The sequence below is a fragment of the Anabrus simplex genome, chromosome 2 (genome assembly GCF_040414725.1).
Source record: "Anabrus simplex isolate iqAnaSimp1 chromosome 2, ASM4041472v1, whole genome shotgun sequence".
Taxonomy (NCBI): domain Eukaryota; kingdom Metazoa; phylum Arthropoda; class Insecta; order Orthoptera; family Tettigoniidae; genus Anabrus; species Anabrus simplex.
In genome coordinates, this window is record NC_090266.1 from 105,481,071 (window position 1) to 105,497,072 (window position 16,002).

The 16,002-nt window shown below is 39.4% G+C and overlaps 1 protein-coding gene across 1 annotated transcript in view; it reads left to right on the top strand.

The window, feature by feature from the left end:
• The window catches only part of LOC136864963 (ankyrin repeat domain-containing protein 16), a 59,568-nt gene that overhangs the window by 28,814 nt on the left and 14,752 nt on the right, over nucleotides 1-16,002 (top strand). Inside the window, exon 3 of the mRNA XM_067142371.2 lies at nucleotides 7,474-7,734. Within this exon, the coding sequence (XP_066998472.2) occupies nucleotides 7,474-7,734 (261 nt within the window). The remainder of the gene's footprint in view (nucleotides 1-7,473; nucleotides 7,735-16,002) is intronic.

Consider the following 16,002-nt stretch of genomic DNA (forward strand, 5'->3'; position numbering starts at 1 on the left):
AGCATTTATCTCAGGGAGTGTTACGGTCCGAATTCATCGCAACTAATACTCAATAAAAAAATATTTTGAGATATAAGATCTCAAACTAAATGTAAGGACGCCATCCAATCAGTACTACAGGGTTGAACGGGACACTCTAATTTTTAACTTTAAGGCTCATCATAAAACACACAAATTATATATATTCAGATCAAAGGGAAATTATGAAGGCTCCATCCTAGGAATGGGGACGGATATTTAAACGGTCACCAAGGGTTTACTATTCTACAAGAACGAGAACCTGGAACTGTTTCCTTGCAAATGCTAAAGGAGCATTTTATTTAAGTAAACAAATGAAATTTTACACACAATCAAAATCTGTTGACCCTTGATTTGCCGGTAATTTGGCAAATTATTCCTGAAAAATGATTACATAATATTTATCACCTTTGACCACCCTTCCATTTGGGTGGTAGAACCGTTGATGTCTGAAGGTATCAGATTTACCTTCGTTAACACCATGACCATATTTGATCATGGACCAAATACCTGTTGGCTAAGTAGGCGCGATCACATGGACCATGTTATCGCCTCCACTTTGATTGAGGTGAGACCAACCCGGGAAACTACAAACTCTCCCCGGGTTCCTAACCAAGATATGCTAATCGTTAGTTGAAGGAATACGACAAAGGGACTCTAACTTAATGGTCCAGATGTAGGGATTTGCCTTCATTTTACACATATTAACTTAGCTTATTATTTACAACCAATTGACATTATTACGTTAATTCGCCAGCTGACTTCCCTAGTATCATCCATCATCATCCGAATAATAAGAAAAATAAATAAAATAAAAAAAATATTTTATTAAATATTATTATTATTATTATTATCTGTGGAGATCATGATTATCGTAACCCGTAATCATCCTCGGAATAATATTTCAACTTTTCGCGATTTTTATTTTCATCTGAAATAAATAAAAGTAGCTTCTTTGATTATTCTTCTTCTCCTTCTTCAAATATTCTCATTATTATTATTATTATTATTATTATTAGTTAAAAATCTCAAATTTTTCATTTCAACTCCCAACATCATTATTATGTCCAAAATATTAAAAAAAAAGTAAATTCTTCTTCCTCTTCAAAAAAAGTAGTTTTTTATATTTATTATTATTATTAATTTAAAAAAATTTAATTTCGCCTGTTACACGGTAGTCCACTCTTAATATGTATAACGCATAACCCCTTTTACAATTCCGATTTATTTTGGCACTAATCAATCCAGATATGATTTACTTGGAATATTATTATTATTATTATTATTATTATTATTAATAGTATTATTATTCTTTCGAGAATCTTTATTTTTATTCCCCATCTTTATAATTTAGTCACATACGTTCTCTCCCAAACAGAAATCACCAAGATCCGAATTCACATTGGTCGGGACATAATAGTGTTCGAACCCGCAACCTTATTTTCGTACTGTTGTCAGTTCATGGCGACCATATGCTCCTAAGACAATTCTCAAATTTCATAACACCTCGCAGTTGGGCAAATACCTCCAATCTCTGCAAGTGTTAAATTATTCCTTCCTTTCCCATTTTGAAGTCCATTTGTCCATTGGAACTCTTCAAAACATTTTCACTAATTAACCCTCAGTGTGTGGACTCTATTCTGCCACTCAAGACACCGGTATATAAATACAACCTCTATGTGGGCCTTAAGATCCATCTATTTCTTCATCAACATCAGTACAATTCACTTTCATTTCGGGCCGGATTTCTGTCCCACAAAACTCCAAATCTCAACTTTTGGCTCAAATCCCTCTGGATCTCAAACATAGCGTGACCATATTATAAAAGTGCCTATCTCGTTTCTACCAAAATTATTTTATGATTATTATGGAGTCCAAAAAAACGTTAAATCAAAAATTAGTGTTAAAACCGGATTCACTGCACAAATTATAATTATTCACGGCACATGCGATCTCCACATTTAAATTACTTCAATTTGCAATCATTCTATCCAACTAGGCCCGTGCCTTTATTCTCAAAGATTATTATTAAACACGCCTTTACACATTACCAAATTTTAATGTACTACTTCGACACTTGTACAGATTATTATTATTATTTTGTCCACTGGCGAACTTCACGATATTTACAAACAAATCAATGGACTTCATTCCGTCCCACAACAATTTAAATCACTTGGCAATCCTACCTCTGGATTATCTTAACAACATGCCTTAATATCTATAAAAGTTCCGATAACGGAAAAACACTTTGGAAGCACTTCTAAATGAATATTAACATTATCTTTACGTGAAACGTGCTCCATATCATATCAAACAACTCAAGCACTTGAATGAACAACTCAACACTACTATACTCTATTTTATAATCAAAATTATGATGAGTGCTCGATCTAATCATGTACATATTAATTTGTCCCTTTGTCTATCTATCTTTGAATTTATACAATCAAGTTACCATGATAAAATAATATGATTTCCTCCCCCTAACGATAGCAATCTACAAATATGTTAAAAGGCTACTCATCTCTGCCATTGTAGTCTGCTAAAACTGGACGAGAAGCCATAGCCCCTCCGGTTTTTAGCAATGCATTCCACTGGTATTCATGCCAGCTTGAAGAATTAATCCTTGACCCTTTTCAACTTTACACATTTTGAATAAAAACAAATAAATTAACTGTTGCACTTTGGAATAATTTCCACCCTAAATTCTACTCACAAATTTTACACTCTCGGCCTTGTATCTAGCCCACTTAATGTAGATGTACATTCTTCATTCCTTTCCCGGACACTAGGAACATGGGATACCTCGGGATTCCCTTTACAACGGCCCGTGCGCGCACTTGAATTTCCCGTCTCACGTTCGTGTAGCTGACCAGGTATCAGTTTAGAATCGACTGTTTAATAGGTGACATAAACACTCGTGACCGTTCTCATGTAACGCACTTCCTAATCTGTTGGTAGAATCTCACACTCCATAAGTTATGCTTTACTGAGTCCTGTCTATTTGAAACACTTCATACTAGTATACTGCTCAAGACTGTAATATGAGCTACATCACGTCCTGAATCACTGTACTATGTCACAATATAATACTTCGAACCCTCCTCCACGAGTAAGTACACACGTACCCCTGGCGTAATCACGGCTCGAACAAAATATCAGAAGTAGTTACTCACCACTGGCGTAATCACGGCTCGAACGCTTTGTCAAAAGTAGATGCGCACCACTGGCGTGGTGACCGCCCGAACACTTTGTCAGAAGTACTTGCGCACCCCGGGCGTGCTATCAGCTCGAACACACTGTCAAAAGTAGTTACGCACCACTGGCGTGGTGACCGCTCGAATACTTTGTCAGAAGTAGTTGTCAGTCCTTGTCCACGACCTCATATTTATACTTGTATCCCCTCTCTTCCGAGTTCAACGGAGTTCATCTTGGGACCCGCAGTCCCGATATCTTCATACGACACTTTGCGGTTTGGCCCGTGGCTTTAATATATGATCCAATGATGTAATTATGTTCTCAAATGCTCTATACCAATTCTCAACTATTATTGTTCGCTGGTAATGGATATATTCGCGAATTTAGCTGCCGTATCCCAGCTCGGGATTTCGCGCTCTTTTGTGGCTTCCTTTGCCTTCAGCCAATCAACGAATAGCGTCCATGAATTCTCAGAATTACACCATGCAATCTCCCGCAATTATTAACTTTTTATAAGTTTTATGGTATAGTAAGGCTCCTAAATTCCACTTTATTCTGAATCGATACTTCACTTCCTTCTATCAGTTTAATCCACGGAGTTAGCCTCGCTAGTGCTTCTTACAATACGAAGTTGTCGCCTTGCTTTGGTCAAGTGAATTTTACCATTGGTCCACCATAACCACGTGACCGGGAAGGCTCATATTTTTTTCTTCCAGTGCCAACCCCGCGTTCAACTCCCGCTAGTTACATGGAGATACCCGGCCATCATTTCTCAGAAATTTGCACCCGGCTCCCTTCGCTGTTGCTACTACCAAGACTGCCCGGGGCTATGAAAACTTTGGCAACAAGTTATCCTCACTCGTTCCTCGTTGTCACAATTTCTGAGAATTCTAATTCTGTCACTCATTGTGTTTGTTAATCTCAATGGAGACAACAGTCTGTGGTATGGTGAAACCTGCCATCTCGGCCTGGCCTATTCTTACTGTATGTACAGTAAGATACTATTTATTCTGAAAATGAAATATATATTCCTCAATAATTCATCATAATTACAATTGCATGACGCTTATCACACCCCCACCAGGGCGCAGCTGACTCAGCCAGTTCTTCTTTCTTTCTTCCATAAGCAACATAATTATTGATAGCTCCCCATTGAATTCCATTTCGTTCACCAAGTTTTTCCAAGGATTCCCTCGCCTGTCAAATGGGAGTGGGACTCCGTTACTCCCATAGGTCACAGGCTTGCTTAAAATGTTCTGACCGGGCGAGTTGGCCGTGCGTGTAGAGGCGCGCGGCTGTGAACTTGCATCCGGGAGATAGTAGGTTCGAATCCCACTATCGGCAGCCCTGAAAATGGTTTTCCGTGGTTTCCCATTTTCACACCGGGCAAATGCTGGGGCTGTACCTTAATTAAGGCCACGGCCGCTTCCTTCCAACTCCTAGGCCTTTCCTATCCCATCGTTGCCATAAGAGCTATCTGTGTCGGTGCGACGTAAAGCCCCTAACAAAAGAAAAAAAAAAGAATGTTCTGAGCTCGGTAAATTCATGAAGCAGGATGATACCCTACTTACATATAGTCCAAGTGAGGATCTCTCCTCTAACGCGTCAGGGACTACCGGTGGATTGTACAGTCCTAGCTGCCTGAGCACAAGGAAGTCACGACTCAGAATATGTCCGAGATGCTCACTCCCATTCCGCTGCAATTGGTATCCCGACTCTCAGGACCACTTACTACGCCAATCAGCCGTTGCCTATGGTTCGCAAACTAGGACGTGACTACAGTAACCCACACCATGAATGAATGAATTAATTAAATTTGTTTATTTTTGTCCTAGACATTAACAGAGTTATATAGTCTAGGACAAACATGTATCTTACCTTGCCTAAGTTGTATAATTGCTTACTTTTTTACCACAAATCTTTATAGAGTTATCCTATATTTTGTAAATGCATGATTTCATCATTGAATTGTGTTCATGAATGAATTTTTTAAAATTTTTTGTTAAGAATGAAGCCATATTTTCCAGTGTCGACTTAGTTAAATGCAATAAAAACTTTCCAGTATGTCAAACACACATCAATTACAATATAAATTATAACACTATTACACATCAATTTACATCGAAATGACAAATAGATTCCATAAAAATGTTTTATTCCTGCTCTGGCTCGTTTGGTGCTAATGAGGTAGACAATTTGGCAACTCTCACAACGGCAGACGTAGTAAATCCTATTAGCCTCTAATAGACACCGGGCTGCCGCTGGAGGGCAGTGGTGTGAGGCGAGTTCGTCATGTTTTGTCCCCAACTATAACTTTGTGACAAACAGCAATGTGAATAAAAAAGAACTTTGTATAATCCCATTGGCAGAAAAAAATGAGGGAGGTTTGACTGTGTGATGAGGTCATGTTATAAGAAGCAATGATAACAATCCTCCAACTCAACCCAGAAAGAGCTAACCATCCAGAAGACCAATAAAACATTGGGAGGACATTTTAATGGCAGACTTGGAGTATGTTGACTTCATTCCTGAGGATATTGCATGTGGAACTAAATAGAAGAGGCATAGCAAAGCAAATGGACCCTGTATGATGGGACAAACTCTAGGAAAGAAGACAGTTATTCATTTCCATGTGGAAGCAGAAGGAAAAAAACATTCACATATACATTTTGTATCAGAGTATTCTAGGTTGGGCTGAAAATATTTCTGTTGTTAGGTGCTTGCATGAACAAAAAAAAAAAAAAAAATGTTATTTGTTTTACGTCCCACTAACTACTCTTTTACGGTTTTCGGAGACACCGAGGTGCCGGAATTTTGTCCCGCAGGAGTTCTTTTACGTGCCAGTAAATCTACCAACACGAGGCTGACGTATTTGAGCACCTTCAAATACCACCGGACTGAGCCAGGATCGAACCTGCCAAGTTGGGTTCAGAAGGCCAGCGCCTCAACCGTCTGAGCCACTCAGCTCAGCAAAAAAAATGTATTGGTAATGGAAATAATTCAGTTTTTGGTAAATGGACTACAGATTGGCAGGATACTTGAGTTTGTACTAACTAGGAATTGAACTGGAGTTTTTTATTTGGGTTAGAATGCTCTACCATGGACAAAATTTCAAAGAAAACTTCTCACTTGACATCACAGTTATTTTAATTTCCAGATCTCTTCATAATGCCACGAACCTACTACGCTGGCGTAGCAGGAGGAAAGGTGATACTTCCCATTGGCGCATCCCAGGTGGCAGATAGAGGCGTCCTAACCAGCTTGCTGGCCGACTTGAGGGAAATAAAGTACCTCTCGTGGACCAAACACACAACCCCCTGTGGGTGGGGGACGCAGACGAAGAATACACCCACGTTATCCCCTGCCTGTCATAAGGGGCGACCAAGGGATGATTGTACTAGAACCATGAAACTACTTGTGATTAGTACCACCACACGGGGAACACCATGGGTTGCTTGTACTTGCACGTAGTACCACTGTGTTAGGTACAAAATAGGTTTGTGATTGGTAGCAACAGAGTGCATGGTCAGCTTTTACAGTACCTGTGATTAGTACCACTTTAGGAGCGACACCATGGTTCTGGCTTGCCTATGATTAGTACCCACTATATGAGGAACACCACAGGATAGTGCAAGTCCCTGTTGTTAGTACACATATGCGATGAACACCATAGGTTTGCGTTGCCTGTAAATGGCACCGCAGTGTGCGAAACGCCATAGGTCTGTATTACATGTGTGAATTTCATTACCTGTGATTAGTACCATAATTTGTGGAATACCGCGAGTGTATGCTATTTTGGATTAGTACCGCAACATGATAAATAACATGGTTCCATTTTCCTAGCGATAAGTACCATTATGAGGGACCGATGACTTGGATTTTGGACACCTTTAGACTACAAGCATCATCAGTTCATTATTATGCTATAGATGCAGTCCCTTGGTCAGTAATACTATTGTTTTACAACAGTTTCTGTGACTGTGAGGCATTGGGGGTCGGATCCACTGATTGTTTTAAATTCATATCCATTCATTCTTCTTCCTCGCGTTTTGAATTCTGGTCAGTGGAGGATTTTGGACTTTTAATTTGTCATTACATTTTGTCTCATTTCGTATCATTACAGGCCGATGACCTGGATGTTAGGCCCATTTAAACAACAAGCATCATCATCTTTTCATAATGGCAACCTTTTGTGATTACTTGTGATATGATCTAAGTACGTGTTTGTTTAAAAATATTTAAAATTTCTTTCAGGAGCAAAAATTGACTCTCTGAAAAAAGGGGATTGGACACCACTTATGTTAGCCTGCACCAAAATAGGAAAACCTGCTGTCAACACTATTAAAGTGCTGCTGAAAAGTGGAGCGAATATCAAACTGAGTAATAAAGATGGGTGGACACCTCTCCATATAGCTGTACGAGAAGGAGATACGGAAGTAATATCCCTTCTGATATCCAAGGAGGCGGATGTTTCTGCTGTGACAAAGAATGGTCGAACATTGCTGCACATTGCAGGTAATAACAGATCAGTACATATAGGCCCACTTCCTTTATTTACAGTATGTGCCAAATCTAAGTGTATCAACTTTGTAGAATGAATGTGTTTGGCTGAGATAGGTAAGTAGAGTGAGAGAGGGCGGGGGAAGCATATCGAACTTTTATTGCTTTTGGTATTGCTGTGATCGTGAGGGTGAACATGCACTCTTCAGTTGTTTGACTCATTGGCTAGGCAGAAATGTTGCTTGGAGCACAATGGCAGTGCAGATGTTGCATAGTGTGAATAGAATATATTTATTTATCATCTACTGGGTAACCCAGTTACAGATGATGTAATAGAAAATTAAATAACTGCAATAACAAAGAAATTACACAGATCTTCACAGATTTTCTACAGATTTGATACATACTACGGACTATTCACATAATAATTCACACATAATTTACACAATTACCACGTTTCACCCCTGAGAAGGGCTTTCCGTATTGCAGTGGAAGGGTCATGAAAAATATCAAGTGTCCCTTCCAGCTGATTTATCGTCCTAATGGCTTGTATGAACCAAGAATTTTGGTGTGCAACCGTCCTATATATAGGCGGGTGGAATGTACATTTCTGCCTTGTTCGCTTGCTTGGAACATGAAGCAGAATCAACACCAGTATAGCCAGACAGTCCACTTTACTCTTCAAACATTTTGTTGCTAACATTGTGTTCGCTCATTTTCGGTGCGTTGTGAGCATATTCATTCCAAAAATGTTTACAAATTCTTCATACGTGCTTGAAGAGGGTGGCGTGCCCATGAATCCAAAACTAATCCACTTCATGAACCTTATCTGAACTCTCTTGAGATGGTATATGTGACCCTTCTGATATGGTAGCCACACCTCGCAACCATACTCGAGAGGATCTCACCAGTGAACATAACAGTATTTTGACATATGCAATATTACTGAAATCCTTAAATTTCTTTTGATAAACCCGAGTAGTCTGAAAGCTTATTTTTTAATTATATTATCAATGTGTGTCTCAAAGGATAAGCTATTCCTGTTGCTCAGAATTACACCTAGGTCATTAAACTCCACACGATTTAAGCATTCTCTGCTGATTTTATATCTGTAAAACATAGCTGTTAATTCACATGACACTACACTTAACTTTATTTACTCTGAGGGACCACTTATCACTCCACTCGCATATTCGCTTCAAATCTTCTTGTAGATAGTCACCGTCACTGTCTTCTTCTATGATTCTGTATAGTTTTAAGTCATCGGCGTACAAGAGATATTCGCTGGTCTAAGCAAGAAGTAATGTCATTTAGAAACAAAACAAATAGAAGAGGCTCTAACAGTGATCGCTTTGGGACGCCAGATGAAAGTTGGTAGGGGTTAGTGGTCAAAATGTTTGTTTTGTCAAGTAACTCTTCAGCCATTGAAAAATACTCCTGGACACTCCACACGTGACAACTTCCTCAACAAGGCTTTGTGTTGTAACGAGTCTAAGGCTTAGAAGAAATAAGTATATACCACATCAACCTGTTTACTTGTTTCCAATGCATCTGAAATTGAAGGTAAATAAACTGCCAGATTGGTACCAATTGACGTGCTTTTAATGAATCCCTGCTGTGATGGGTCTATGTACTGATTAAGAGAGTCATACAGGTGATTCTATATGACTTTGCCTGCCATATTTGGTAAAAGTAAAGGAAGCACTACTGGTCTGTAATTTTATCTATAGACAAGAAAAGGTTCCACCTTATCAATACAATTTTATTATTGTAAGAATTAGCTTACAGGACCAGTTTCGACTTTAGTCATCATCAGCTGTACATGAATACCTTTACATATGTGTCAAACATTAGTTAGTATGCCTTTTTCTAAAGGGAGATGCCATGCGGAAGCATCATGTCTAAGTGTCCAAATTGGGCATGTTGAGTGTAAAATGGTTATATATTATAATTCGGGTACTTAGGTATAGAGAGCTATCTCGTTAAGACTAGAATTTGTTTGTAGAACCTAACTTAAGCTTATAACTCTACTCACATTTTTTTCCCCGTCTTCCACAGATAATATTGTACCAGGAAGGCATAGGCCGTGGCACATATAAATTACAAATTTTATTTTCTAGCATACAATTCAGTTCCGATATGTGAACAGCTGTGTGAGAGAATGTTCTCGTACCTACTGCACGACACGAGCAAGAACGCAAGTCAAGCAGGGTCAAGTGACGTGACCGCCGCATGCAGCTACTTCCCCTACAGAAGTTTCTTGGCTAATTTCATGAACTTTTTAATGCCTGGGCTGATTAACACAAGACCAACGCTGAATTATAGCTAATGTTCTGGAAACAAAACCCTGCAAATTTGAAATCAATCCATCCAGTGGTTTCCGAGATAATGACAGTTTAAAATTTGGGAGAAATACTCGCCCCTTATCACCTGATTCCAAGCGCTGCCCGCCTGATGTGTATATATAGGCCATTGGGCCAAGGCCATAGCCAGTGCAGTCCCGTGTACAGAGTCATGTGTGCACAGTGTGTGTAGGAAGTATGCACCGTCGCAATTCGCGAGGACATAATAGTGGCCGTACTCAAACGCTGTTGTAATAGTAAAAGGACGTCGTACCGTACGTGAAGTTTCCGCCGCGCCGTGACGACTGTAAGATTCTAGACGTTTTTCAAGGTGAATTAGCATGGTATAATACTAGCAAATTTATTATAAAGGTGAAGCTATAATAGGGAGTAACAATTGAAGTGTCTTAATATTTCACTGACTAAAATACGACACCATGAACTGTACTAGTTCCACATAATTCTAAACTGTGCTAATATCATAAATCAGTGCGTGTGGTAAACCAAAATCGTAATTTAAAACCACTTCTAAGACATGTATCCCTTACAGCGAACTGTGCAAGATTGTATTTACTCGATATTCGTCCCAGAACAGGGCAAAGATTAACTATTTTCATTGTGCACTTTCTCGATCTTTCGGTCACTACGGTGAGAAATCCAGTGAACATTAAGGACATTTTTTAATAATATTAAATAGTACGGACTAGTGTGGTGTGAATACAACTATAAAACCGCCTTAATCTGTTAATAATATTTGTTCAGAGACTGTGATAGATCACGTTTTCAAGTGCTTACGAACTGTGTATATAAAAACTGTGTTTTCTGCAGCATGGACTGTGAATGTTAATTTAATGCTGTAAAATCAGTGTAAAAATAGAACTGTGCATTACGACGATGTGTGATATTAACATCCATAATATTTTCAGTAGTGCCAATTGAACTTTCCGTGTTCCGACATTACTTCCAAGAACAACGGAAATCTTGGCAAAAGTGCTACGAGATCCTGCTACATTAAACGTCGCTTCCAGCGAGTGATTTACATGGTTTCTTCAGTTATGGTACCCATCGAGGGACATCGACGAGGGAGATTGATGTGGTATCTTCACTGAACATCGCCGGTGCTGAGTTTGAGTCTTCATCCCCACTCTGCGGAATGTTCCAGACACCGTACAGCTCAACTCCAACATTAGTTAGCAGATCTTCTAGTAATCTGAGTGAGTAATCACAACTGACTGACTTTTTACTAAGCACTTTGTTCAGTACAGTGTTCTTACATGTGCTGCATGTGGATGTTAATTCATGATTTCATCGTCAGTTAAAAATTCATATTTTGCTGTAAATTCCTTTCTAAGTCATTAATTAATTGAAGTGCTTTATTCGTTTCATTTTTTCCAATTTAAACAAACTGAAAGACATACTGCAAGAGTTCAAATATTTAATTTATCAAACTTTCCATGATAAGTGTGTGTTTATTTTGTGTTTCAAAATTTAGAAAAACTGTAGGTCAGCACCTTAAATGATGAACTGACAATTTCCGAGGTGCTAAGCAATATTGGTGTGTGTTTGCATTTAAAATTAGAAAGACTGTAGGCTATTCATGATCTATAGAACAATAATAATTATTTCTGAAATTCTCAAGCGAACAGGCGTCAAGAAAATCATAACATAAATCTTTTCTTTTTCAATATTAACTACCAAGTTGAGTTGCAAGTGCAGGGTGATATATCTGTGGCTATTATTAATAAATTTTATAGGAAAAAGAAATGCCATCTATTATTCGCCCTGCGATACTATCCGTCTCTGTGAAAATGAAAATCCACAGCCTGTTTCCAGTCATTCGACTGGGTCAGGAATGGAATGAATGAAGCCCCGATCTAGCGGCAAGGATAGGAATTGTGCCAGCTGCCGAAGCCTGTCGCACTCCTCTGGGGCAATGATTAATGAATGACAGATGAAATGAAATGTATTGGAGAGTGTTGCTGGAATGAATTATGACAGGGAAAACCGGAGTACCCGGAGAAAAACCTGTCCTGCCTCCGCTTTGTCCAGCACAAATCTCACATGGAGTGACCGGGATTTGAACCACGGAACCCAGCGGTAAGAGGCCGGCGTGCTGCCGCCTGAGCCACGGAGGCTGTCTATCCGTCTCTGTACCTGCTCCAAAAAACACCGGACACTACCTGAGATCTTTCCCATGCTCAAACCCTACAATCATTTCCCGGTACAATATATATCAGTGTACAGTTATAGACGAGGAAGGAGCCACCACTCTGCATCAAGAAATACTTACGTAGAACCAAGACCACAGCTTCCTCCAATACTTAAAGACAATATTCCACTCACAGCCTGCACATACTTACCTCCGTCTATATAACTGAATTATGTTAACAATAGAGGCTCTTCACCACACATACAAGTGGAGACATTTAAATGTACAATAAAGCTTCCTAAGAGAACTATAGCATTGCAAGCACTGATTTATTTACAACATTGGACTCAAAACGAGAACATAGATTCACACAAGATGCATATATTCATTTCTATGAAATGTTTTATATTCATTATTTTAAAGGATTTTAACATGTACTGTGTATTTTAATGTGTGATTTTAACATGTACTGTGTATTTTAATGTGTTTAATGTATTTGTAATTTAGATTCAAGCTTAAGTTAGGTTCTACAAACAAATTCTAGTCTTAACGAGATAGCTCTATACCTAAGTACCCGAATTATAATATATAACCATTTTACACTCAACATGCCCGATTTGGACACTTAGACATGATGCTTCTCCATGGCATCTCCCTTTAGAAAAAGGCATACTAACTAATGCTTTACACATATGTAAAGGTATTCATGTACAGCTGATGATGACTATTTAAAGTCGAAACCGGTCCTGTAAGCTAATTCTTACAATAATAAAATTGTGTTGTTAAGGTGGAACCTTTTCTTGTCTATACATAAGTGAACTATCAATACGGAAATGAAACTAATAAATCAAGATTGTCTGTAATTATCGAATAACATGTTATCACCTTTCTTGAATGTAGGGATTACGTAACCATTTTTAATATTTAATCATTAAGTTATTTTTTACCTCCCACTAACTACTTTTTTAAAGGAGACTCTGAGGTGCCAGAATTTAGTCCCGCAGGAGTTCTTTCATGTGCTAGTAAATCTACTGACACGATCCTCATGTAATTGAGCATCTTCAAATACGACCAGTCTGAGCCAGGATCATACCTGCCTCAGAAGGCCAGCGCCTCAACCGTCTGAGCCACTTGGCCCGGCGTAACCCTTTTTTTTTTTTTTCACTCAGCTGGAAAACACCCACAAAAGTTATTTATAATTTCACATAGTGGAATTGCCAATCGGAAAGCACGTTCACAGAGGACAATGCCAGGTATCTCGTCAGGCCCACACGATTTGTTGATATTACTGATGACAGGATCCCTGTCAATTCTGCTACAGAATTTTGAACAAGCCGTGCGGTTAGGAGCGCACAGCTGTGAGCTTGCATCTGGGAGATAGTGGGTTCGAATCCCACTGTCGGCAGCCCTGAAGATGGTTTTCCGTGGTTTCCCATTTTCACACCAGGCAAATGCTGGGGCTGTACCTTAATTAAGGCCACGACCGCTTCCTTCCCATTCCAAGGCATTTCCTATCCCATCGTTGCCATAAGACCTATCTGTGTCGGTGCGACGTAAACCAATAGCAAAAAATAAATTTAGAAAAATGAACAGACACTGGTTCTATTGTGAATGAGGGACAAAAAGTTGCATTGCAGAGTTCAGAATAAGAATGATACTTTGCGAACGTTTGCGCAACTGTATGGAGAATTTTATCTTTCTCATGGATTTCTGGTTCCATTTAGTAGCTTAGTGGAAGGCAGACAGGAAGATTTTCTTTTATTATTATATAAAATTCCCTAAGCGCTTAGGGCGTGTGATGATATCATTTTCTACCGAACTTACATAGTCCTTGTACTTAGCACGCTGCAGTTGTTTACATTCACCTCGTAATATGGAAAACTGCACGTAGTTGCACTCTTGGCCTGATCTTTTCTATTTCCTTCTCGGTATTTCCTTTGCCTTCAGTTTGTGAATTAGTTCCGAGAACAGTAAGTCATAAAAAGTGCTAATGGCTTCCTCCACAGAGTGGGATTATTTAATCGTATACCTGGGGCACAGGGATGAAAGGTCCCTCATTAATGAAAAATTGCCTTTCTTCCATGCAAATATGACTTTGTACTGCACTTTGAAGCAAAATGTTCTTGGTATATGCAGGAAGATTCCAATGGCTTGATGATCTGAGTGAATTACATTTTCAGTTTTGATGCACTTGGGCTTGATGCATTTACTTCCAAGTAATTTGATAGAGATTAAAATTGTCTAGAAAATTATTGTTCCTAGTAAATTCACAGATCCGACTGAGACCGAATTCGTTAATAATTTCTAGAAATAAGAATATCTCCTCACTTCTCTTTTTTTATAGTATGTTGGAGTTTTGATGACTCTTAAGTTTTCTAAGTTAATTGTTAAAATCGCCGCCCACAATGACAGTGTCCCATGAGTTGAGAACAGATGTAATGTTTCCCAGTGTTTGGCATAGGTCTTTAAGACCACGCATTGAAGACAGCGCAACCGGGTTGAAAGTTGACCTTCACTACTAGACACTCCCAATTCCCTGCAAGCTCAGGCTTCGACACTTGTCCAAGGTCAGGCTTCAGAGCCAGTAAAACACCTCCCTCATCCAGTTTTGAAGTGGGCACAGAATTTCTGTCCTTAAGAAATACAATGTAACTGTCCTTTAATATTTCGGTATCAGCTACTGTAGAAGTTACAACATTAAGGGCCATTGACTGGAGATCAGTTTTAATTTAAGTTCAGAAAATGATCTAAGATCAACGAATCGAAGTTCAATTTTGATCCCAGTTCATATGTGAGTGCTTGGCAACAGCGCAGAAACAGCTGAGTATCGAGAGTCGCGTTGAGCTGTGTGAATCTGTTTTCCTTCGTATTCTGTGTGCCGAAAGAAAGAAAAAATGACTGAAATGAAGCAGAAAAAGGACCGTTCTGATTTTTTCAAGGAGGCCAAGGATGCCCTAGTTGAAATCGTACTGGGCGAGGTGGCCGTACGGTTAGGGGAGCGCAGCTGTGAGCCTGAATCGGGGAGATCGTGGGTTCGAGCCCCACTGTCGGCAGCCCTGAGGATGGTTTTCCGTGGTTTCCCATTTTCACACCAGGCAAATTCTGGAGCTGTACCTTAATTATGGCCACGGCTGCTTCCTTCCCACTCCTAGGCCTTTCCTATCCCATCGTCGGCATAAGACCTATCTGTGTCGGTGTGACATAAAGCCAATTCTAAAAAAAAAACTTGAGGTAACTTCACTCCCAGCCCCATACTGAGACAAGGGAATCGTCTTTACACAGCCCCAAATGTTCTTTCTATTGCTGACCTGGTTGCTTTATGGGCTCGGTTATAAGGTTGCTCTGCAGCTGTTTCGGCGTGGAGTACTGTAGTCAGCAGGTAATGACTACACTGATAGCCATTGTCTCCAAGGAGTATGCCTTCTGGAATGGCTCCTGTTTCGAACTGAGCATGTACTCTTAAATTAATGAAGATATTACTGTCGTGATCAGATCCTAGCCATCTTGCTATGATATTTAGGGACCTGAGCCGACCATCACAAATAACTTGAACATCTAACGAAAACTACTCGTGACTATTCCTATAAACTTCCGCGTAATCACCCCCAGGAGGTATTGTAGGTATGTGGGTACAATCTATAGTGCCTAGAACACCAGGGAAGTGGTGTACATTGAAAATATCATGCATGATTTTCCTCACGTCAATTTGTTTGGAAGGCATTTTGATAAACTCGTGTTTCAGTGCAGCAGTAAGATTAGATACACGATGAATGGCTTTGCAGACTGTATCTA